Source organism: Mizuhopecten yessoensis, unplaced genomic scaffold, assembly GCF_002113885.1.
Source record: "Mizuhopecten yessoensis strain PY_sf001 unplaced genomic scaffold, ASM211388v2 scaffold10845, whole genome shotgun sequence".
Lineage (NCBI taxonomy): Eukaryota > Metazoa > Mollusca > Bivalvia > Pectinida > Pectinidae > Mizuhopecten > Mizuhopecten yessoensis.
In genome coordinates, this window is record NW_018408750.1 from 78,682 (window position 1) to 100,140 (window position 21,459).

Sequence of the window (21,459 nt, forward strand, 5' to 3'; positions counted from 1 at the left end):
CTTTCCTTTTTATTTGAAATATATTGGTTGAGTACTTTATACACTTAACACGTTAACAGTAGTTTGTCTAACTTTTTCTATTCATTGCATTTGAATGGCATACGGTGTGAACTTAAGAAAACATATTTATGAAGACCTTCTATAGCGTTAAAGTAGACCTGCCTTCTGTTCTTTCTCAGCGTTGATTGGGACCTCGCAGGTAGTTACCCCTGGTAAGCTGTACAGCGCAAGGCGTAACGTAGGTAAACAATAAACAAGATGGTAGAATAGATATAATCAGGGTAAAACAAAGTTCGAAATTATTTCTTATCTGACTCCAGGGTTAACTTAATTTTACTGTATTTTAATAAAAACAATCAAAATCATAATAGATTTTAAGTTTTCGAATTTATTCATACTTTATGCACTACACTTAAACTGGTCCCTATCACTTCCTCACCGACGTCCAACAACCATCGATCCTCCATTGCTGACTCTGCAATATATGATAAATACATTGTGCAGGAGTAAAATATAATTTTAATATCTTAATAATTTTAACATTCTCCTGTTCCTTTATTAAATTTTAATATGTGCCTTAACATGTCTAACCTCTAGGCTGTGATATGTTAACAGTAGTTGTCACCCTGTCTTAACAGGTTTAACCTGTAGGCCGTGAAATGTAAACAGTAGTTTATACACTATCTTCACTTGTTTAACATGTAGGCCGTGAAATGTTAACAGTAGTTTTCACCCTGTCTTAACAGGTTTAACCTGTATGCCGTGAAATGTTAACAGTACTTTTCACCCTATCTTCACTGGTTTAACCTGTAAGCCGTGAAATGTTAAAAGTAGTTTTCACCCTATCTTCACTGGTTTAACCTGAAGGCCGTGAAATATTAACAGTAGTTTTTTAACCTATTATACAGGTTTACTTTCTAGACCGTGAAATTGACAGTAGTGTCTACCCTTTCTTCACAGGTTTAACCTGTAGACCATGAAATGTTAACAGTAGTTTTCACCCTGTCTTAACAGGTTTAACCTGTAGGCCATGAAATGTTAACAGTAGTTTTCAACCAATTATACAGGTTTAACCTGTATGCCGTGAAATGTTAACAGTACTTTTCACCCTATCTTTACTGGTTTAACCTGTAGGCTGTGAAATGTAAAAAGTAGTTTTCACCCTATCTTCACTGGTTTAACCTGAAGGCCGTGAAATATTAACAGTAGTTTTTTAACCTATTATACAGGTTTAATTTCTAGACCGTGAAATTGACAGTAGTGTCTACCCTTTCTTCACAGGTTTAACCTGTAGACCATGAAATGTTAACAGTAGTTTTCACCCTGTCTTAACAGGTTTAACCTGTAGGCCATGAAATGTTAACAGTAGTTTTCAACCAATTATACTGGTTTAACCTGTATGCCGTGAAATGTTAACAGTACTTTTCACCCTATCTTTACTGGTTTAACCTGTAGGCTGTGAAATGTAAAAAGTAGTTTTCACCCTATCTTCACTGGTTTAACCTGAAGGCCGTGAAATATTAACAGTAGTTTTTTAACCTATTATACAGGTTTAATTTCTAGACCGTGAAATTGACAGTAGTGTCTACCCTTTCTTCACAGGTTTAACCTGTAGACCATGAAATGTTAACAGTAGTTTTCACCCTGTCTTAACAGGTTTAACCTGTAGGCCATGAAATGTTAACAGTAGTTTTCAACCAATTATACAGGTTTAACCTGTATGCCGTGAAATGTTAACAGTACTTTTCACCCTATCTTTACTGGTTTAACCTGTAGGCTGTGAAATGTAAAAAGTAGTTTTCACCCTATCTTCACTGGTTTAACCTGAAGGCCGTGAAATATTAACAGTAGTTTTTTAACCTATTATACAGGTTTAATTTCTAGACCGTGAAATTGACAGTAGTGTCTACCCTTTCTTCACAGGTTTAACCTGTAGACCATGAAATGTTAACAGTAGTTTTCACCCTGTCTTAACAGGTTTAACCTGTAGGCCATGAAATGTTAACAGTAGTTTTCAACCAATTATACAGGTTTAACCTGTATGCCGTGAAATGTTAACAGTACTTTTCACCCTATCTTTACTGGTTTAACCTGTAGGCTGTGAAATGTAAAAAGTAGTTTTCACCCTATCTTCACTGGTTTAACCTGAAGGCCGTGAAATATTAACAGTAGTTTTTTAACCTATTATACAGGTTTAATTTCTAGACCGTGAAATTGACAGTAGTGTCTACCCTTTCTTCACAGGTTTAACCTGTAGACCATGAAATGTTAACAGTAGTTTTCACCCTGTCTTAACAGGTTTAACCTGTAGGCCATGAAATGTTAACAGTAGTTTTCAACCAATTATACTGGTTTAACCTGTATGCCGTGAAATGTTAACAGTACTTTTCACCCTATCTTTACTGGTTTAACCTGTAGGCTGTGAAATGTAAAAAGTAGTTTTCACCCTATCTTCACTGGTTTAACCTGAAGGCCGTGAAATATTAACAGTAGTTTTTTAACCTATTATACAGGTTTAATTTCTAGACCGTGAAATTGACAGTAGTGTCTACCCTTTCTTCACAGGTTTAACCTGTAGACCATGAAATGTTAACAGTAGTTTTCACTCTATCTTCATTGGTTTAACCTGTAGGCCGTGAAATGTTAACAGTAGTTTTCACTCTATCTTCACAGGTTTAACCTGTAGACCATGAAATGTTAACAGTTGTTTTCACTTTATTTTCACCGGTTTAACCTGTAGGCCGTGAAATATTAATAGTAGTTTTCACCCTATTTTAACAGATTTAACCTGTAGGTTTTTGAAATGTTAACAGTAGTTTTCACACTTTCTTATCTTGTTTAACCTGTATGCAGTGAAATGTTAACAGTAGTTTACACCTTATACTCTTAACACGTTTAACCTGTAGACCGTAGTATGTTAACAGTAGTTCTCACCCTGTCTTAACAGGTCTAACATGTTCGACATGAAATGTTTACAGTAGTTTTCACCTTATCTTCACTTATTTAACCTGTATGCCATGAAGTGTTAACAGTAGTTTTCACCATATTATACTGGTGTAACCTATAGGACGTGATATGTAAACAGTACTTTTCACCCTATTGTACTGGTTTAACCTGTAGGCCGTGAAATGTGAACAGTAGTTTTCACCCTGTCTAAACAGTTTTAACCTCTAGACCGTGAAATGTTAACAGTTGTTTTCACTTTATTTTCACCGGTTGAACCTGTATGCCGTGAAATGTTAACAGTAGTGTTCATCTTTTCTTAACACGTTTAACCTGTATGCCGTGAAATGTTAACAGTAGTTTTCACCCTATCTTCACTGATTTAACCTGTAGGCAGTGAAATGTTAACAGTAGTTTTAAACCTATTATACAGGTTTAATTTCTAGACCTTGAAATTAACAATAGTTTCCATCCTTTCTTCACAGGTTTAACCTGTAGGCCTTGAAATTAACAGTAATTTTCACCCTATCGTCACTGGTTCAACTTGTAGGCCGTGATATGTAAACACTAGTTTTCACCCTATCATAACAGGTTTAAGATCTAGACCGTGAAATGTTAACAGTAGTTTTCACCTTATTTTTACAGGTTTAACCTGTAGGCCGTGAAGTGTTAGCAGTAGTTTTCACCCTTTTTTCATAGGTTTAACCTGTAGGCCGTTAAATGTAAACAGTAGTTTTCACCCTTTTTTGACAGTTTTAACCTGTAGGCCATGAGATTAACAGTAGTACTTACCCTATCTGCACACGTTTAACCTGTAGGCCGTGAAATGTTGCCAGTAGTTTTTACCCTATCGTCACTGGTTTCACGCATAGGAACAATGTAAAAGGATTGTTGAAGTATCAATCAGATACATTATATTTTTGGTTTACATAGGTCCTTTAATAAGCGGCACACATGGAAAAATAAATAATTATATATTGTTTATTTTACTTACAGCTTTTCACAGATGTAGTTTTCAGCGCCATGTACGTGAGATTTGTTCCCGCTTGTTGGCCTGGTCGAAATGTGTCCGCAAGTTTCGTCAGACCATACTAGATTTCGATCATCCTGCCACTTAAGTGATAAGCAGTTCTTGGAGTTGTTTCCATCCGGTTCCCCAGCACCCCATTTGGAGAATGGACCAACGTGGATACCAGTTTCTAACCAACGCCACTGATTCTCAAAAGCAACGTCATTTCCGCCGATGAAGAAATGATTGAAGTGGAAACCTATTATAACATTTGAATAAGAGAAAAAGACTAAGCAAGCCTTTCCCTTTACATGACCAAATGTTTTTGTTACATGTTCCAAATTATCTTACTTACAGGGTATTTTTCTGCCGCAGGCCATTATTTATGTTGCCATTTACTTTATGTTCTTTCGGTATCAAATATTATTAAGCAATCTTGAAAATGAAAATTCCAAAATATTGTATAATGGCGTCAATTTGAATCAGGGTTGATTTATATATCATAACCAGATAAGAAAATGACAAGATCTTACTTTTGAAGACATACAAGATATCGGAAATAAAATTGTGTTTATCTTCATTATCATCAGTCATCAGCCAGGCGTTGTGTTTGCGACAGTCCAACTGTAAGATAGAAAATAGAAAAACGTATACCTAATTGTTTACCGGACAATAATATTAAAAAAACATTTCCCATTTATACTGCAAACTTTAAGAATCGCCATGTCATTATTAACGCTGAAATTGCTTACTAATGCAACCGATACATTATTTCAGAAAATCGAAAATATAAATAAACTCAGATTCGGGATAGGGCAAATTTGTTTTTATAATCCGTTACTTACTATAAATAATAGTAGACAAGCCTTGTACGCACTGATATATACTGACAAGAACAAGCTGTACCATGGACGGAGTGATGGCCAATATTCCATTTTACAGTCAAATGTGGTGACAGTTGACATATCATTGGCTATTTCAGTGCAGGAAGAGTTTGTTTTAAATTGACAGTTGCTGATTCTTAGTTTTCCTGCATTATCAGATTTACAATATTACTATATTATAACGGTGTCACCATAAGATCATACTGTAGAATGGTTGCTTCCGTTTTCTATATCATTCCGTTTTCTATATCATTCCGTTAAGATTGCTAATCCATGTTTTTCAATCGTCCCTATTTGAGAATTATTTATTTTTTAAACACTTTAAAGACAAATTAGAAACAAAGATACTGATGGATTCCGTTTGTCATATTTTATTATATACGGATAAATCCTATGCATATAACTGTACTAATGTCAACAATACACTCACAATAAATACCAAGTGCTAATTGTAATGGGAGATCCCCAAACACACCCGCAGCTATGTTCGCAGTGCCAAAATACACATACATACCAATTTTGTGCAAAATCGACCAATATCTAAATTCGACCAATCAGAGACCGTGGTGGCCATCACGGTTGACAAATCGGAAAATGATAGGTCATTTGCACACCCACTTACCATGATGAAAACTTGTGTAAAGTTTCATTATTTTCCGTCCAATAGTTTTTGAGAAATGTGTCGACCAAAATGTTACGGCGGAACAAGAAGAAGAAGGATAATAATAATAAGTACTAATTGGGGACCATTACAGAAGTCCCCCATAGTCATAAAGATGCATCAGAAAAGGATCGCAATGCCATAATACTCATACATACTAACTTTGAGTGAAATCGAACACTATATGAATTTCGACCAATCAGAAGCCAGAATACCGCAGTAAGATTGTCGAAACAGAAAAAAGATGTCGCAGTTTGGTTCGCAGTGCCAAAAGACACCTACTTGTCTTATCTTGTTTGGTATCTTCCTCCTAAAGTAGGAGAACCAGTATTCAGATACTGTATATGTATGTGAACTTACGTGTGTGAATGTAAACTACATACTAAATTTGAATGATATCAAACAAGGTATATATTTCGACCAATAAGAAGCCAGTATACAGTGGCCATTTTAGATGCGCAGTTGCGAAAATAGAAGAAGATGATAAAGAAGAAGAAGAAGAAGAAGAAGAAGAAACGGAGTAAAATCAATAATCACCCACTTCGTTTGGGGAACATTATAAACATTGGATAAGCATACGAATTCCTCTGTTTGCTTTAGGTTTACTTACTTCAGCATCGGTCCAGATCTTTTGAGTGTTACTGAACCAAATGCAGTTTTCTTTAAACTGGGTCCACCCTGGGTCACATGCAGGATATACAACGCCCAAACCTGTATGGGACCGAATAAAAATGATAATACATTGTTGCATGTAAATTTGGTGGAGATTTACGAGGCGACTTTGACGGTCCATGCAACTTCCTCTCTCTGTATTACAAACAATACCAAGGAAATCTAGTAACACTGTTGATATAGATGTTTGGAAATTAGCTTGGAGACGTCATGGAATTAATGATAATGTGACATAAATTCACTAAAAGGCTTTTCATATAAAAACAACTACAACCGCATAACGCATATGACCTTAGCATACCACTCATCCCCATACAGGTATAGTGGACATAAAGTAACAAGCGATTTAACTATTTTTGATAGTGCAAAATTACGAAAGCTTTCCATAAAGGCTTAACTATGGAGAAACTACCAATTAGAGTGTGAATTGCAAAATATTGATGAATATTGTTGAAAACTACGCCATAGAAAAGTTTTAAAAGACCACACTGTATAAGGTTCGCTTGAAAAGTGGATTATAAATATTAGGTCCATCACTCAAAAAAGAATTAAGTGTTTGAAATATATTTTACTACATGTACGTAATATATTTTTGTCGGTAGTCAAAACGTCAATTTAATTAATCTTTGTCTGCAGACACTTTTATATTCCTGGTCACAGCAAAAAAATTGGCTTGCATTTTAATCAAAGAAACCCTTCCCAATATTCTCCAAAAGTGTTCACAAAACCATCATTATATTTGAACTCAAAATCGAAAACAACTATAGAACTCTATTGTTAAAAGAATGATGTGCATACAACAAAGGAGAATAGGACCAGGTGTTCCGGAAGTGTTCAGCGTCCTATTCAGGTCGTCCAGAAAGGGGTTAAGGGAAACAATTAGTCCAAATAGGAAAACCGCCATTTTCTGAAATGTCTCGTCTCCTGATGATCAATCTTCAGCATCCTCTCCTCAAACTGTTTCTTCTGTCACAACATTGGGCTTTTCCTTATCAACGCGACCATACCTCCACATGTACCAAACCTTTTTTCTCTTATACTGATAGGTTTCCTTTCACGAAAGGCTAACAGAGATATTAATAAGACAGGTAGGTGTTAACATTGCTGACTTGTTTTTGCTTACATGTGAAACTCAGTTTATTAAAAAAGGTAACCAGGACAAGAAATACGTACCCAGCTGATCTTTATTCAAGAACATTACTGACTACACTTGTCTTGATTGCAACTTACAATATGACCAACATGGACGGTTTACTCCAGAGCTGTACGATAAACGTGCTGATTTTTAGTAGATATTGTTTTATCATGCTCGCAAGTTTTGTTATTTCTTTCTCCTTACTCCTCATTCTTCATATTTTGCCCTAGTTTTATCGATTTATGGTTTTGTTTTCACTAGGAAATTCCCTTGTTTTCATGTAGATGTTCACAGATGATCATATGCTATAACAGTACAATACTAATACATGTTAGGTTACAGATAAAATACATTCACTGATAAAGAAGTTCGAATTTTACAATAATATGAAATGTTCTGATACTAAGCTATCATTGTTGTCAATATAGTTATTTATGTTGTTTTAATAGTGTGGATGTATTGTTAAACAGTTATTGTTGCCACTTTTGTTCGTATTTCATCCTTGTTAATGTCACCCTGGTAAAATACTAGCCGCTTCCTACCGACTCGGCTAGGGATAATTTCACTTTAAAGCGCATTCGGTAGAGCGTAAGACTAGTAAGCCAGAGGTCCCGGGTTCGACTCCTGGCGGAGGCACTGGCAAAATTACGACCTCTGTAACTTTAATTTAACCCACATAATCACGCGGTTATGATTTAAAGTGAATGTGTGTTGATATTTATATAAACGAGCAGATGAAAGTTCTCAATAAACAATTCGATAACAGCAATATGGATTGCAAACGAAAATTAAGTTCATTCAAAAGAAAAGGAACAAGAACAGAAACCTTACCACAAATCAAAAGTGCTATAACTGCCTTCATCTTTGGTGTAGACTGGTATGCCAAATTACGTTTCCAGTCACGTGGTCACTTTCACATGTTTCGATCATGTAACTGTTGGCAGGTTTCAGGTGAGTTGATTTACTTAAAACTGTGTACGTTTCGATAAGGCTGAATGACCTCCACCTCAATAATGGTAAGACTGTAAACGCTATCAATCGTTATACACTTGGAAGCGTGTGCGTTTGCCTGTGGAAACATGTATGGAAAGAACAGGAAGGTTCAGGTCATGCCTTATCGTGACGTGAGAGTTTTAACAGGGCCACACTACATCTATACCAGATTTAGGTTACCTACATTATGGCACGGTTCTATGTGTCCCATTAGTTCGAGTTTTCAGAGTCCAATTTCTAGTACATACTACATACATGTGAAGAGACGACTAATAAGTGTAATGATACTCACTTATAGGATGATACATTTTCAGTCACGTGGTTAAATGACGTCATAGATCATTATCCTTTGCCTTGCAGTAAGGAACCAATTCGGAAAAATATATTTCTTAAGAATTATGTAAACAAAAACCCGCTTAAAATATCTAATGAATAGAAATCTTGTAAATTTGATCAATGGAATTTCAGCTTCCAAAAGTTCGCCGAGCACAGCTTCGCCTCTTTGTGTGTGAATTTCTGATGTCTTTCCTTTCCGCCTGATGGTGACCATCCTGAGAAAGAAACATATCTGGAATGCTCTACTTGAACAACAATAAAGGGAAAATAGAGTTGTAGTTGATTCTTCTTATATAAAAATAAAATATTTTTAATGCATAGCAGGTTCTTAAAGTATAAAATTAAGTTTAAATGTATAAAATGTACGAAAATGTGCTCTCAATTTATAAAAATGTCTAAAAGTGCGCTTAAATGCATAAAATGTACCAGAATGTACTACAATGTATACAATGTACTTTACCTAAATGTATCAGAATGTACCACAATGTATGAAATGTACTTTACCTAAATGTATCAGAATGTACCACAATGTATAAAATATACTTTACCTGAATATATCAGAATGTACGTAATACAATGTATACAATGTACTTTACCTAAATGTATCAGAATGTACGTAATACAATGTATACAATGTACTTTACCTAAATGTATCAGAATGTACCACAATGTATGAAATGTACTTTATTTACCTAAATGTATCAGAATGTACGTAATACAATGTATACAATGTACTTTACCTAAATGTATCAGAATGTACCACAATGTATGAAATGTACTTTATTTACCTAAATGTATCAGAATGTACGTAATACAATGTATACAATGTACTTTACCTAAATGTATCAGAATGTACCACAATGTATGAAATGTACTTTATTTACCTAAATGTATCAGAATGTACGTAATACAATGTATACAATGTACTTTACCTAAATGTATCAGAATGTACCACAATGTATGAAATGTACTTTATTTACCTAAATGTATCAGAATGTACGTAATACAATGTATACAATGTACTTTACCTAAATGTATCAGAATGTACCACAATGTATGAAATGTACTTTATTTACCTAAATGTATCAGAATGTACGACATAGTATGAAATGTACTTTACCTAAATGTACCAGAATGTACCACAATGTATAAAATGTACTTGTTTACCTAAATGTATCAGAATGTACTACAATGTATACAATGTTCTTTACCTAAATGTATCAGAATGTACTACAATGTATACAATGTACTTAACCTAATTGTATCAGAATGTACCACAATGTATGAAATGTACTTTATTTACCTAAATGTATCAGAATGTACCACATAGTATGAAATGTACTTTACCTAAATGTACCAGAATGTACCACAATGTATAAAATGTACTTGTTTACCTAAATGTATCAGAATGTACTACAATGTATACAATGTACTTTACCTAAATGTATCAGAATGTACCACATAGTATGAAATGTACTTTACCTAAATGTATCAGAATGTACCACAATGTATGAAATGTACTTTATTTACCTAAATGTATCAGAATGTACTACAATGTATAAAAATGTACTTTACCTAAATGTATCAGAATGTACCACAATGTATGAAACGTACTTTATTTACCTAAATGTATCAGAATGAACTACAATGTATAAAAATGTACTTTACCTAAATGTATCAGAATGTACTACAATGTATACAATGTACTTTACCTAATTGTATCAGAATGTACCACAATGTATGAAACGTACTTTATTTACCTAAATGTATCAGAATGTACTACAATGTATAAAATGTACTTTATTTACCTAAGAGTATCAGAATGTACCACAATGTATAAAATGTACTTTACCTAAATGTATCAGAATGTACCACAATGTATAAAATGTATTTTACCTAAATGTATCAGAATGTACTACAATAAATAAAAATGTACTTTACCTGAATGTATCAGGATGTATGTACTACAATGTATAAAATGTACTTTACCTGAATGTATCCGAATGTATGAACTACAATGTATAAAATGTACTTTACCTGAATATATCAAAATGTATGTACTACAATGTATAAAATGTACTTTATTTACCTAAGTGTATCAGAATGTACTACAATGAATAAAAATGTACTTTACCTGAATGTATAAGAATGTATGTACTACAATGTATAAAATGTACTTTACCTGAATATATCAGAATGTATGTACTACAATGTATCAAATGTATTTTACCTAAATGTATCAGAATGTACTACAGTGTATAAAATGTACTTTACCTAATTGTATCAGAATGTACGACAATGTATGAAATGTCTTTTACCTAAATGTACCAGAATGTAGTTCAATGTATACAATGCATTTTAATATATAGAATGTACTCCCCTCAAATGTATAAAATGTACTTTATTGTATTAAATGTATTTTACCTAATTGTACCAGAATGTACTACAATGTATAAAATCTACTTAACCTAATTGTATCAGAATGTACGACAATGTATAAAATGTCTTTTACCTAAATGTAACAGAATGTACTACAATGAAAAAATGTACTTTATCTAAATGTACCAGAATGTATTTCAATGTATACAATGCATTTTAATATATAGAATGTACTTCACTCAAATGCATAAAATGTACTTTATTGTATAAAATGTACTTTACCTAATTGTATCAGAATGTACCACAATGTATAAAATCTACTTAACCTAATTGTATCAGAATGTACCACAATGTATAAAATGTACTTTACCTAATTGTATCAAAATGTACCACAATGTATAAAATGTACTTTACCTAAATGTATCAGAATGTACCACATAGTATGAAATGTACTTTACCTAAATGTATCAGAATGTACCACAATGTATGAAATGTACTTTACCTGAATATATCAGAATGTATGTACTACAATGTATAAAATCTACTTAACCTAATTGTATCAGAATGCACGACAATGTATAAAATGTCTTTTACCTAAATGTATCAGAATGTACCACAATGTAAAATAAAATGTACTTTACCTAAATGTATCAGAATGTATTTACTACAATGAATAAAATCTACTTAACCTAATTGTATCAGTATGTACGACAATGTATAAAATGTCTTTTACCTAAATGTATCAGAATGTACGACAATGTATAAAATGTCTTTTACCTAAATGTATCAGAATGTACCACAATGTATAAAATGTACTTTACCTAAATGTATCAGAATGTATTTACTACAATGAATAAAATCTACTTAACCTAATTGTATCAGAATGTACGACAATGTATAAAATGTCTTTTACCTAAATGTATCAGAATGTACTACAATGAAAAAATGTACTTTATCTAAATGTACCAGAATGTACTTTAATGTATACAATGCATTTTAATATATAGAATGTACTTCACTCAAATGTATAAAATGTACTTAATTGTATAAAACGTACTTTACCTAATTGTATCAGAATGTAAGACAATGTATAAAATGTATTTTACCTAAATGTATCAGAATGTACCACAATGTAAAATAAAATGTACTTTACCTAAATGTACCAGAATGTGCTACAATGTATACAATGCATTTTAATATATAGAATGTACTTCACTCAAATGTATAAAATGTACTTTATTGTATAAAATGTACTTTACCTAAATGTATCAGAATGTACCACAATGTATACAATGTACTTTGCCTAAATGTATCAGAATGTACCACAATGTAAAATAAAATGTACTTTACCTAAATGTACCAGAATGTACTACAATGTATACAATGCATTTTAATATATAGAATGTACTTCACTCAAATGTATAAAATGTACTTTATTGTATAAAATGTACTTTACCTAAATGTATCAGAATGTACCACAATGTATACAATGTACTTTGCCTAAATGTATCAGAATGTACGACAATGTATGAAATGTACTTTACCTAAATGTATCAGAATGTACGACAATGTATGAAATGTACTTTGCCTAAATGTATCAGAATGTACCACAATGTATACAATGTACTTTGCCTAAATGTATCAGAATGTACCACAATGTATACAATGTACTTTGCCCAAATGTATCAGAATGTACTACAATGTATAAAATGTACTTTATCTAAATGTACCAGAATGTACTTCAATGTATACAATGCATTTTAATATATAGAATGTACTGCACTCAAATGTATAAAATGTACTTTATTGTATAAAATGTACTTTAGATGTTTACAATGTGCTTTAAATGAATAATCTGTACTTGGATGAATAAATTGTACTTATAGCGCGCATTATGATTTGTTTGCTTGCAAAGCTGTGACATTCAAATAGATCATAAATACCATACAAAAACAGTTCAATGCTAATATTTACGTTTTCTCTGCCTCTTATGTTCTTTTTTAACTTATAATTTATATTCAAAATTAAAAATGCCCGCCTTATCGACAATCCACACAATTTCGTTCAATAGTTTGAACAGCGTATTGTCGCGTGTTGATTGGCAAACAAAGTAGTACTTTGAAATATTAACAAACACTTCAATTTTATTCCACAATTCAAAATCAATACAATTGCGTATGATATGTCTATAGGGTGATTTAAGTTTATCAATAGAACTCTGATCTAAAGTTTAGATTTGAAATTGTTTCGATTTTCCCCCGGAACAAATTTCTCGCATGGACAAATACAGTGAACACCGTAAATCCGGCCTTGCCCTCCACGAGGGAGTTATTTTTGGAAGTTAATTCGACCTTTTCTCTTTGCTCATTTTGTGAAGAATCCAGGCGTGAATGTATTTGTTGATTGTATGGGAACCTGACAACAGTCGGTAGATTCTATAACAGCCTCGTTATTTGACATGTCGTCAGAAACTGAGGAACCGTGGATGCGAGACGCGTGAAACTGATAGCGTTTGAAGTGAGTGATCTTGCGACGGAGCACAGGTTCGTTACAAATGTCTGAAATGTTTATGTGTGCTGTGACTCATATCAGTAGGTCTGTAACATATGTGTCAGTAGGTCTATAGAATATGTGTATTTAAGACATTTGTAACGAACCCCTGTTGATCAGTGCAGTGTAACAGACGATATTTCTGATAAATTGCATGAGCGTTAAAATTGTTTCCATTGCCGGCATTGGTGATTTCAACCGATGTATATTTTGTACGATATTGCAGACCTTGGTCTTGCTTTCGTTGTAATAAAAGTATTTTATTTTTTATTTTGCACAATAATTTACAATGACATTGTCAAATCTCACAATGCCCAGCGATATTTCAGCAGCCGTCATGTTTATTTATATTGGATATTGTAGTTCCGGTCAGTGTTGTATTAATACGCTAAGAATTGTGTCTCGTGATGCATGGTCAATGCCATGCAAATGTAAATATTTAAGGATGTACACCTCAGAGAAGTAGAAAATGTCCTGTATTAAACTTTTAATGATACGGATTTTTGGAAAAGGGAATTCATGACATAGCAGAAAATGCAAAAGGAATTATGTGTCCGTGTGCTCGTTTTTGTGCTATAACTGGTCAAAGATACAAATTTGACATAAAATGTGATTTAAAGAGAATTTTGCTGTTTTGACCATTTGCAGAACAAATTCATACAATATCTTCCAAATCTTCCCAGATATGTATGTTGGCAGAGTTGACGAAAACAGTAATTTCTTTTAAATTATGGAAGTAAAATGTCTTAACTTATTCTTTTAACTTAGAAAAGCAATTTCAATTACTCCTACCCCTTATTTTCTGAAAACAAAATGTTCTTTTTTTCGTTATTTTGTGTAGATTGAACGCTTGATATAAACGATTCTGCTGCTAAACTTTTTTAATGTTTAACAGATCAAAAGAAAATAGGTGTCTCTTTCTAAACAGCCTTAAAAATGGAGCGTCCGTGTGTTTTTTATTTGTCCCGTTATTATTTGTGTTATATTTCAGCATTTCGGGTTCAAAACTAAAAAGTGTTCTAGTTACATTAAATAGTAAAATAAATACCAAAAATATATTGTGTTCCAGTTTGTTGCAAATTATTTGTCAATATTGGACGTGATAAAGATGTACAGCAAAACCTAACCTGCTTCAATTAAAAATGGCGGCACAAAGTGAGCAATCAAATTTCAAAAAAGGTGAAATTATGGTCTTTCGTGAAGTTCAAGAAATACACATTTTCAAAATGACCGCGAAATTGGTCATTTATTTTTTAAATTCATCTAAATTAATTTTTAAAAATAACTGGTATCTATTTTTTTGACACACTTTTCAGCTTCGTGCTTGCTATTAAATTGATCATAACTTTTTAAATATTACATAAACCTGTTTCACGAGATCAAAACGAGACCTGAACGAGACTGAAATCCAGATGAGTACATCTTTAAATGTGTACAGTTATTTGGTGTGGTCATTATAGTCATACTGTAGGTAAATGTTAAAAAGTTAGGTAGCGATGTGGTCATTATTGTCATAATGTAGGTAAATGTTATAGAGTTAGGTAACGATGTGGTCATTACTGTCATTCTGTAGGTAAATGATATAGAGTTAGGTAGCGATGTGGTCATTATAGTCATACTGTAGGTAAATGTTATAGAGTTAGGTAACGATGTGGTCATTATTGTCATTCTGTAGGTAAATGATATAGAGTTAGGTAGCGATGTGGTCATTATAGTCATACTGTAGGTAAATGTTATAGAGTTAGGTAGCGATGTTGTCATTTAAGTCATACTGTAGGTAAATGTTATGTAGTTAGGTAAAGATGTGGTCATTAAAGTCATACTGAAGGTTAATGTTATAGAGTTAGGTAACGATGTGGTCATTATAGTCATACTGTAGGTAAATGCTATAGAGTTAGGTGGCGATGTGGTCATTATAGTCATACTGTAGGTAAGTGTTATAGAGTTAGGTAGCGATGTTGTCATTTAAGTCGTACTGTAGGTAAATGTTATGTAGTTAGGTAAAGATGTGGTCATTAAAGTCATACTGAAGGTTAATGTTATAGAGTTAGGTAACGATGTGGTCATTATAGTCATACTGTAGGTAAATGCTAAAGAGTTAGGTAGCGATGTGGTCATTATAGTCATACTGTAGGGAAATGCTATAGAGTTAGGTAGCGATGTGGTCATTATAGTCATACTGTTGGTAAATGTTATAGAGTTAGGTAGCGATGTGGTCATTATAGTCATACTGTAGGTAAATGTTAAAAAGTTAGGTAGCGATGTGGCCATTATAGTCATACTGTAGGTTAATGTTAAAGAGTTAGATAGCGATGTGGTCATTATAGTCATACTGTAGGTAAATGCTATAGAGTTAGGTAGCGATGTGGTCATTATAGTCATACTGTAGGTAAATGTTATAGAGTTAGGTAGCGATGTGGTCACTATAGTCATACTGTAGGTTAATGTTAAAAAGTTAGGTAGCGATGTTGTCATTTTAGTCATGCTGTAGGTACATTTTATAGAGTTAGGTAACGATGTGGTCATTATAGTCATACTGTAGGTAAATGGTAAAGAGTTAGGTAGCGATGTTGTCATTTTTGTCATCCTGTAGGGTTAATGTTATAGAGTTAGGTAGCGATGTGGTCATTATAGTCATACTGTAGGTAAATGGTAAAGAGTTAGGTAGCGATGTTGTCATTTTTGTCATCCTGTAGGGTTAATGTTATAGAGTTAGGTAGCGATGTGGTCATTATAGTCATACTGTAGGTAAATGTTAAAGAGTTAGGTAGCGATGTTGTCATTTTTGTCATACTGTAGGGTTAATGTTATAGAGTTAGGTAGCGATGTTGTCATTATAGTCATACTGTAGGTAAATGTTATAGAGTTAGGTAGCGATGCTGTCATTATAGTCATACTGTAGGTAAATGGTATAGAGTTCGGTAACGATGTGGTCATTATGGTCATACTGCAGGTAAATGTTATAGCGTTAGGTAGCGATGTTGTCATTATAGTCATACTGTAGGTAAATGGTATAGAGTTCGGTAACGATGTGGTCTCATTATAGTCATACTGTAGGTAAATGTTATAGCGTTAGGTAGCGATGTTGTCATTATAGTCATCCTGTAGGTAAATGTTATAGAGTTAGATAGTGATGTTGTCATTTCAGTCATACTATAGGTAAATGTTATAGAGTTCGGTAACGATGTGGTCATTATAGTCATACTGCAGGTAAATGTTATAGAGTTAGGTAGCGATGTGGTCATTAGAGTCATACTGTAGGTAAATTTGATAGATTTAGGTAGAGATGTGACCATTATTGTAATGCTGTAGGTAAATTTGATAGATTTAGGCTGTGAGGTGACCATCATTGTCATGCTGTAGGTAAATTTGATAGATTTATGTACATATGTAGTGAGGTGACCATTTTGTCATGCTGTAGGTAAATAGTACATAGTTATGTAGTTATATTGCCATAATTGTCATGCTGTAGATAAATATTATAGAGTTAGGGAGAGATGTAACCATTATTTTCATGCTGTAGGTAAACTTTATAGCGTTAGGTAGATTATAGTCATACTGTAGGTTAATGTTAAAGAGTTAGATAGCGATGTTGTCATTTCAGTCATACTATAGGTAAATGCTATAGAGTTAGGTAGGGATGTAACCATTATTTTCATGCTGTAATTAAAGGTTATAGCGTAAGGTAGTGACGTGACTATTATTGTCATGCTGGAGGTACATTTTATAGCGTTAAGTGGTGAGGTGACCATTTGTGGCCATTATAGTCATACTGTAGGGAAATGTTAAAGAGGCAGGTAGCGATGGGGTCATTATAGTCATAATGTAGGTAAATGTTAAAGAGGTAGGTAGCGATGTGGCCATTATAGTCATACTGTAGGTAAATTTGATTGTCACAGAGTTTCGTAGTAAGGTGATCATTAATGTTATTATGTAGATACATGTCACAGAGTTTGGTAGTAAGGTGACCATTATTGTGATGCTGTAGTTAAAGGTTATAGAGTAAGGTAGCGAGGTGACCATTATTTATTGTCATGCTGTTGGAAATTTTTATGGCGTTAGGTAGTGAGGTAACCATTATTGTCATACTGTAGGTAAATTTGAAAGATTTAGGTACATATGTAGTGAGGTGACCATAATTGTCATGCTGTAGGCAAATACCTTAGAGTTAGGTAGTTAGATTGCAATTATTGTCATGCTGTTGGAAAATTTTATGCGTTAGGTAGTGAGGTGACTATTATTGTCATGCTGGAGGTACATTTTATAGCTTTAGGTAGTGAGGTGACAATTATTGGCATGCTGTAGGTACATTTGATAGCGTTAGTGTCATGCTGTAGGTTTATTTGATAGCGTTAGGTGTTGTTAGACTTATAGAGTTAGGTAACGATGTGTTCATTATAGTCATACTGTAGGGAAATGTTAAAGAGGCAGGTAGCGATGGGGTCATTATAGTCATAATGTAGGTAAATGTTAAAGAGGTAGGTAGCGATGTGGGAGTTAGGTAGCGATGTGGGAGTTAGGTAGCGATGTTGTCATTTCAGTCATACTATAGGTAAATGCTATAGAGTTAGGTAGGGATGTAACCATTATTTTCATGCTGTAATTAAAGGTTATAGCGTTAGGTAGATTATAGTCATACTGTAGGTAAATTTGATTGTCACAGAGTTTCGTAGTAAGGTGATCATTAATGTTATTATGTAGATACATGTCACAGAGTTTGGTAGTAAGGTGACCATTATTGTGATGCTGTAGTTAAAGGTTATAGAGTAAGGTAGCGAGGTGACCATTAGTCATACTGTAGGTTAATGTTAAAGAGTTAGATAGCGATGTTGTCATTTCAGTCATACTATAGGTAAATGCTATAGAGTTAGGTAGTGAGGTTACCATTATTGTCATGCGGTAGGTACATTTTATAGCATTAGGTAGTGATGTGACCATATGTAGTTATATTGCCATAATTGCCATGCTGTAGGTAAAGGTTATAGCGTAAGGAAGCGAGGTGACAATTATTGGCATGCTGTAGGTAAATTTTTTAGCGTTAGGTAGTGTGGTGACCATTATTGTGATGCTGTAGTTAAAGGTTATAGCGTTAGGTAGGGAGGGGACCATTATTGTCATTCTGTAGGTTTATTTGATAGCGTTAGGTAGGGAGGTGACCATTATTTATTGTCATGCTGTCATGCTGTAGGTTTATTTGATAGCGTTAGGTGTTGTTAGACTTATAGAGTTAGGTAACGATGTGGTCATTTTAGTCATGCTGTAGGTACATGTGGTCATTATAGGCATACTGTAGGCAAATGCTAAAAAGTTAGGTAGCGATGTTGTCATTTCAGTCATACTATAGGTAAATGCTATAGAGTTAGGTAGTGAGGTGACAATTATTGTCATGCTGGAGGTACATTTTATAGTGTTAGGTAGAGATGTAACCATTATTGTCATGATGTAGTTAAAGGTTATAGCGTTAGGTAGATTATAGTCATACTGTAGGTTAATGTTAAAGAGTTAGATAGCGATGTTGTCATTTCAGTCATACTATAGGTAAATGCTATAGAGTTAGGTAGAGATGTGACCATTATTAGGTGACCATTATTGTCAAGATGTAGATTCATTTTATAGCGTTAAGTGGTGAGGTGACCATTTTTTCATGCTATAGGTAAAGGTTATAGATTTAGGTAGGGAGGTGACCATTATTGTGATGCTGTAGGTACATGTGGTCATTATAGGCATACTGTAGGCAAATGCTAAAAAGTTAGGTAGCGATGTTGTCATTTCAGTCATACTATAGGTAAATGCTATAGAGTTAGGTAGGGATGTAACCATTATTTTCATGCTGTAATTAAAGGTTATAGCGTAAACTGTAGGTAAATGTTTTAGAGTTAGGTAACGATGTGTTCATTATAGTCATACTGTAGGTAAATTTGATAGAAATAGGTAGTGAGTTGACTATTATTGGCATGCTGTTGGTTGATTTGATAGCGTTAGTGTCATGCTGTAGGTAAAGTTTATAGGCTCAAGTACAAAGGTGACCATTATTGATTATTGTCATGCTGTGAGTTAGGTAGCGATGTGGGAGTTAGGTAGCGATGTTGTCATTTCAGTCATACTATAGGTAAATGCTATAGAGTTAGGTAGTGAGGTAACCATTATTGTCATGGTGTAGATATATTTTATAGCGTTAGGTAGGGAGGGGACCATTATTGTCATTCTGTAGGTTTATTTGATAGCGTTAGGTATAAGGTGATAATTTTTGTCATGCTCTAGGTAAATACCTTAGAGTTAGGTAGTTAGATTGCACTTATTGTCATGCTGTAACCATTATTGTCATACTGTAGGTAAATTTGATAGATTTAGGTGAGGTGACCATTTTTGTCATGCTGTTGGAAAATTTTATGGCGTTAGGTAGTGAGGTGACCATTATTGTCATGTTGTAGGTAAATTTGATAGATTTAGGTAATAAGGTGATAATTTTTGTCATGCTGTAGGTAAATACCTTAGAGTTAGGTAGTTAGATTGCCATTATTGTCATGCTGTAGGTACATTTTATAGCTTTAGGTAGTGAGGTGACAATTATTGGCATGCTGTAGGTACATTTTATAGCGTTAAGTAGTGAGGTGACCATTATTGTCATGCTGTAGGTAAAGTTTATAGGCTCAAGTACTAAGGTGACCATTATTGACATGCTGTAGGTACATTTAATAGCGTTAAGTGGTGAGGTGACCATTATTGTCATGCTGTAGGTAAAGTTTATAGCGTTAGGTAGTAAGGTGACCATTATTGTCATGCTGTAGATTCATTTTATAGCGTTAAGTAATGACGTGACCATTATTGTCATGCTGTAGGTAAAGGTTATAGATTTAGGTAGTGAGGTGACCATTATTGTCATGCTGGAGGTACATTTTATAGCATTAGGTAGTAAGGTGACCCTTATTGTCATGCTGTAGGTAAATTTGATGGATTTAGGTGAGGTGACCATTTTTGTCATGCTGTAGGTACATTTTATAGCGTTAGGTAGTGATGTGACCATTATTGTCATGCTGTAGGTAAATTTGATAGCGTTAGGTAGTGAGGTGACCATTATTGTCATGCTGTAGGTAAATTTGATGGAATTAGGTGAGGTGACCATTTTTGTCATGCTGTAGGTACATTTTATAGCGTTAGGTAGTGAGGTGACGAATATTGTCATGCTGTAGGTAAATTTGATAGCGTTAGGTAGTGACGTGAACCATTATTGTCATGCTGTAGGTAAAGGTTATAGATTTAGGTAGTGAGGTGACCATTTTTGTCATGCTGTAGGGAAATTTGATAGCGTTAGGTAGTGAGGTGACCATTATTGTCATGCTGAAGGTAAATTTGATGGATTTAGGTAGTGAGGTGACCATTATTGTCATGCTGTAGGTACATTTTATAGCGTTAGGTAGTGAGGTGACCATTATTGACATGCTGTAGTTAAATTTGATAGTGTTAGGTAGTGAGGTGACCATTATTGTCATGCTGTAGGTAAATTTGATAGAAATAGGTAGTGAGTTGACTATTATTGGCATGCTGTAGGTAAATGGTATAGTGTTAGGTAGTGAGGTGACTATTATTGTCATGCTGTATGTACATTAGATAGCGTTAGGTAGTCAGTTGACCATTATTAGCATGCTGTAAGTAAATGGTATAGTGTTAGGTAGTGATGTGACCATTATTGTCATGCTATAGGTAAATTTGATAGCGTTAGGAAGTGAGGTGACCATTATTGTCATGCTGTAGGTAAATTTGATAGCGTTAGGTAGTGAGGTGACCATTATTGTCATGCTGTAGGTAAATTTGTTAGAACTAGGTTGTGAGTTGACTATTATTGGCATGCTGTAGGTAAATTTGATAGCGTTAGGTAGTGAGGTGACCATTATTAGCA

At 33.8% G+C, this 21,459-nt stretch overlaps 1 protein-coding gene across 1 annotated transcript; it reads right to left on the minus strand.

The window, feature by feature from the left end:
• Nucleotides 1-368: 368 nt before the first annotated feature.
• LOC110462912 (lactose-binding lectin l-2-like) lies at nucleotides 369-8,356 on the minus strand. The gene is made up of 5 exons (XM_021517150.1): nucleotides 8,136-8,356; nucleotides 6,108-6,208; nucleotides 4,486-4,576; nucleotides 3,938-4,211; nucleotides 369-475 (listed from the first exon to the last, which is right to left on the minus strand). Exons 1-5 carry the CDS (start codon nucleotides 8,164-8,166, stop codon nucleotides 436-438), a joined length of 537 nt encoding a protein of 178 aa, XP_021372825.1. The 5' UTR covers nucleotides 8,167-8,356; the 3' UTR covers nucleotides 369-435.
• Between the last annotated feature and the right edge of the window lie 13,103 nt (nucleotides 8,357-21,459).

Excerpts from the sequence above, each read along its gene's own strand:
- LOC110462912 (XM_021517150.1), bottom strand. The coding sequence starts at position 8,166 with ATGAAGGCAGTTATAGCACTTTTGATTTGTG. Across the intron at positions 4,212-4,485 it reads TATCTTGTATGTCTTCAAAA|GTTTCCACTTCAATCATTTC; the intron begins GTAAGATCTTGT and ends ATGTTATAATAG. Across the intron at positions 476-3,937 it reads AACTACATCTGTGAAAAGCT|AGTCAGCAATGGAGGATCGA; the intron begins GTAAGTAAAATA and ends CATATATTGCAG.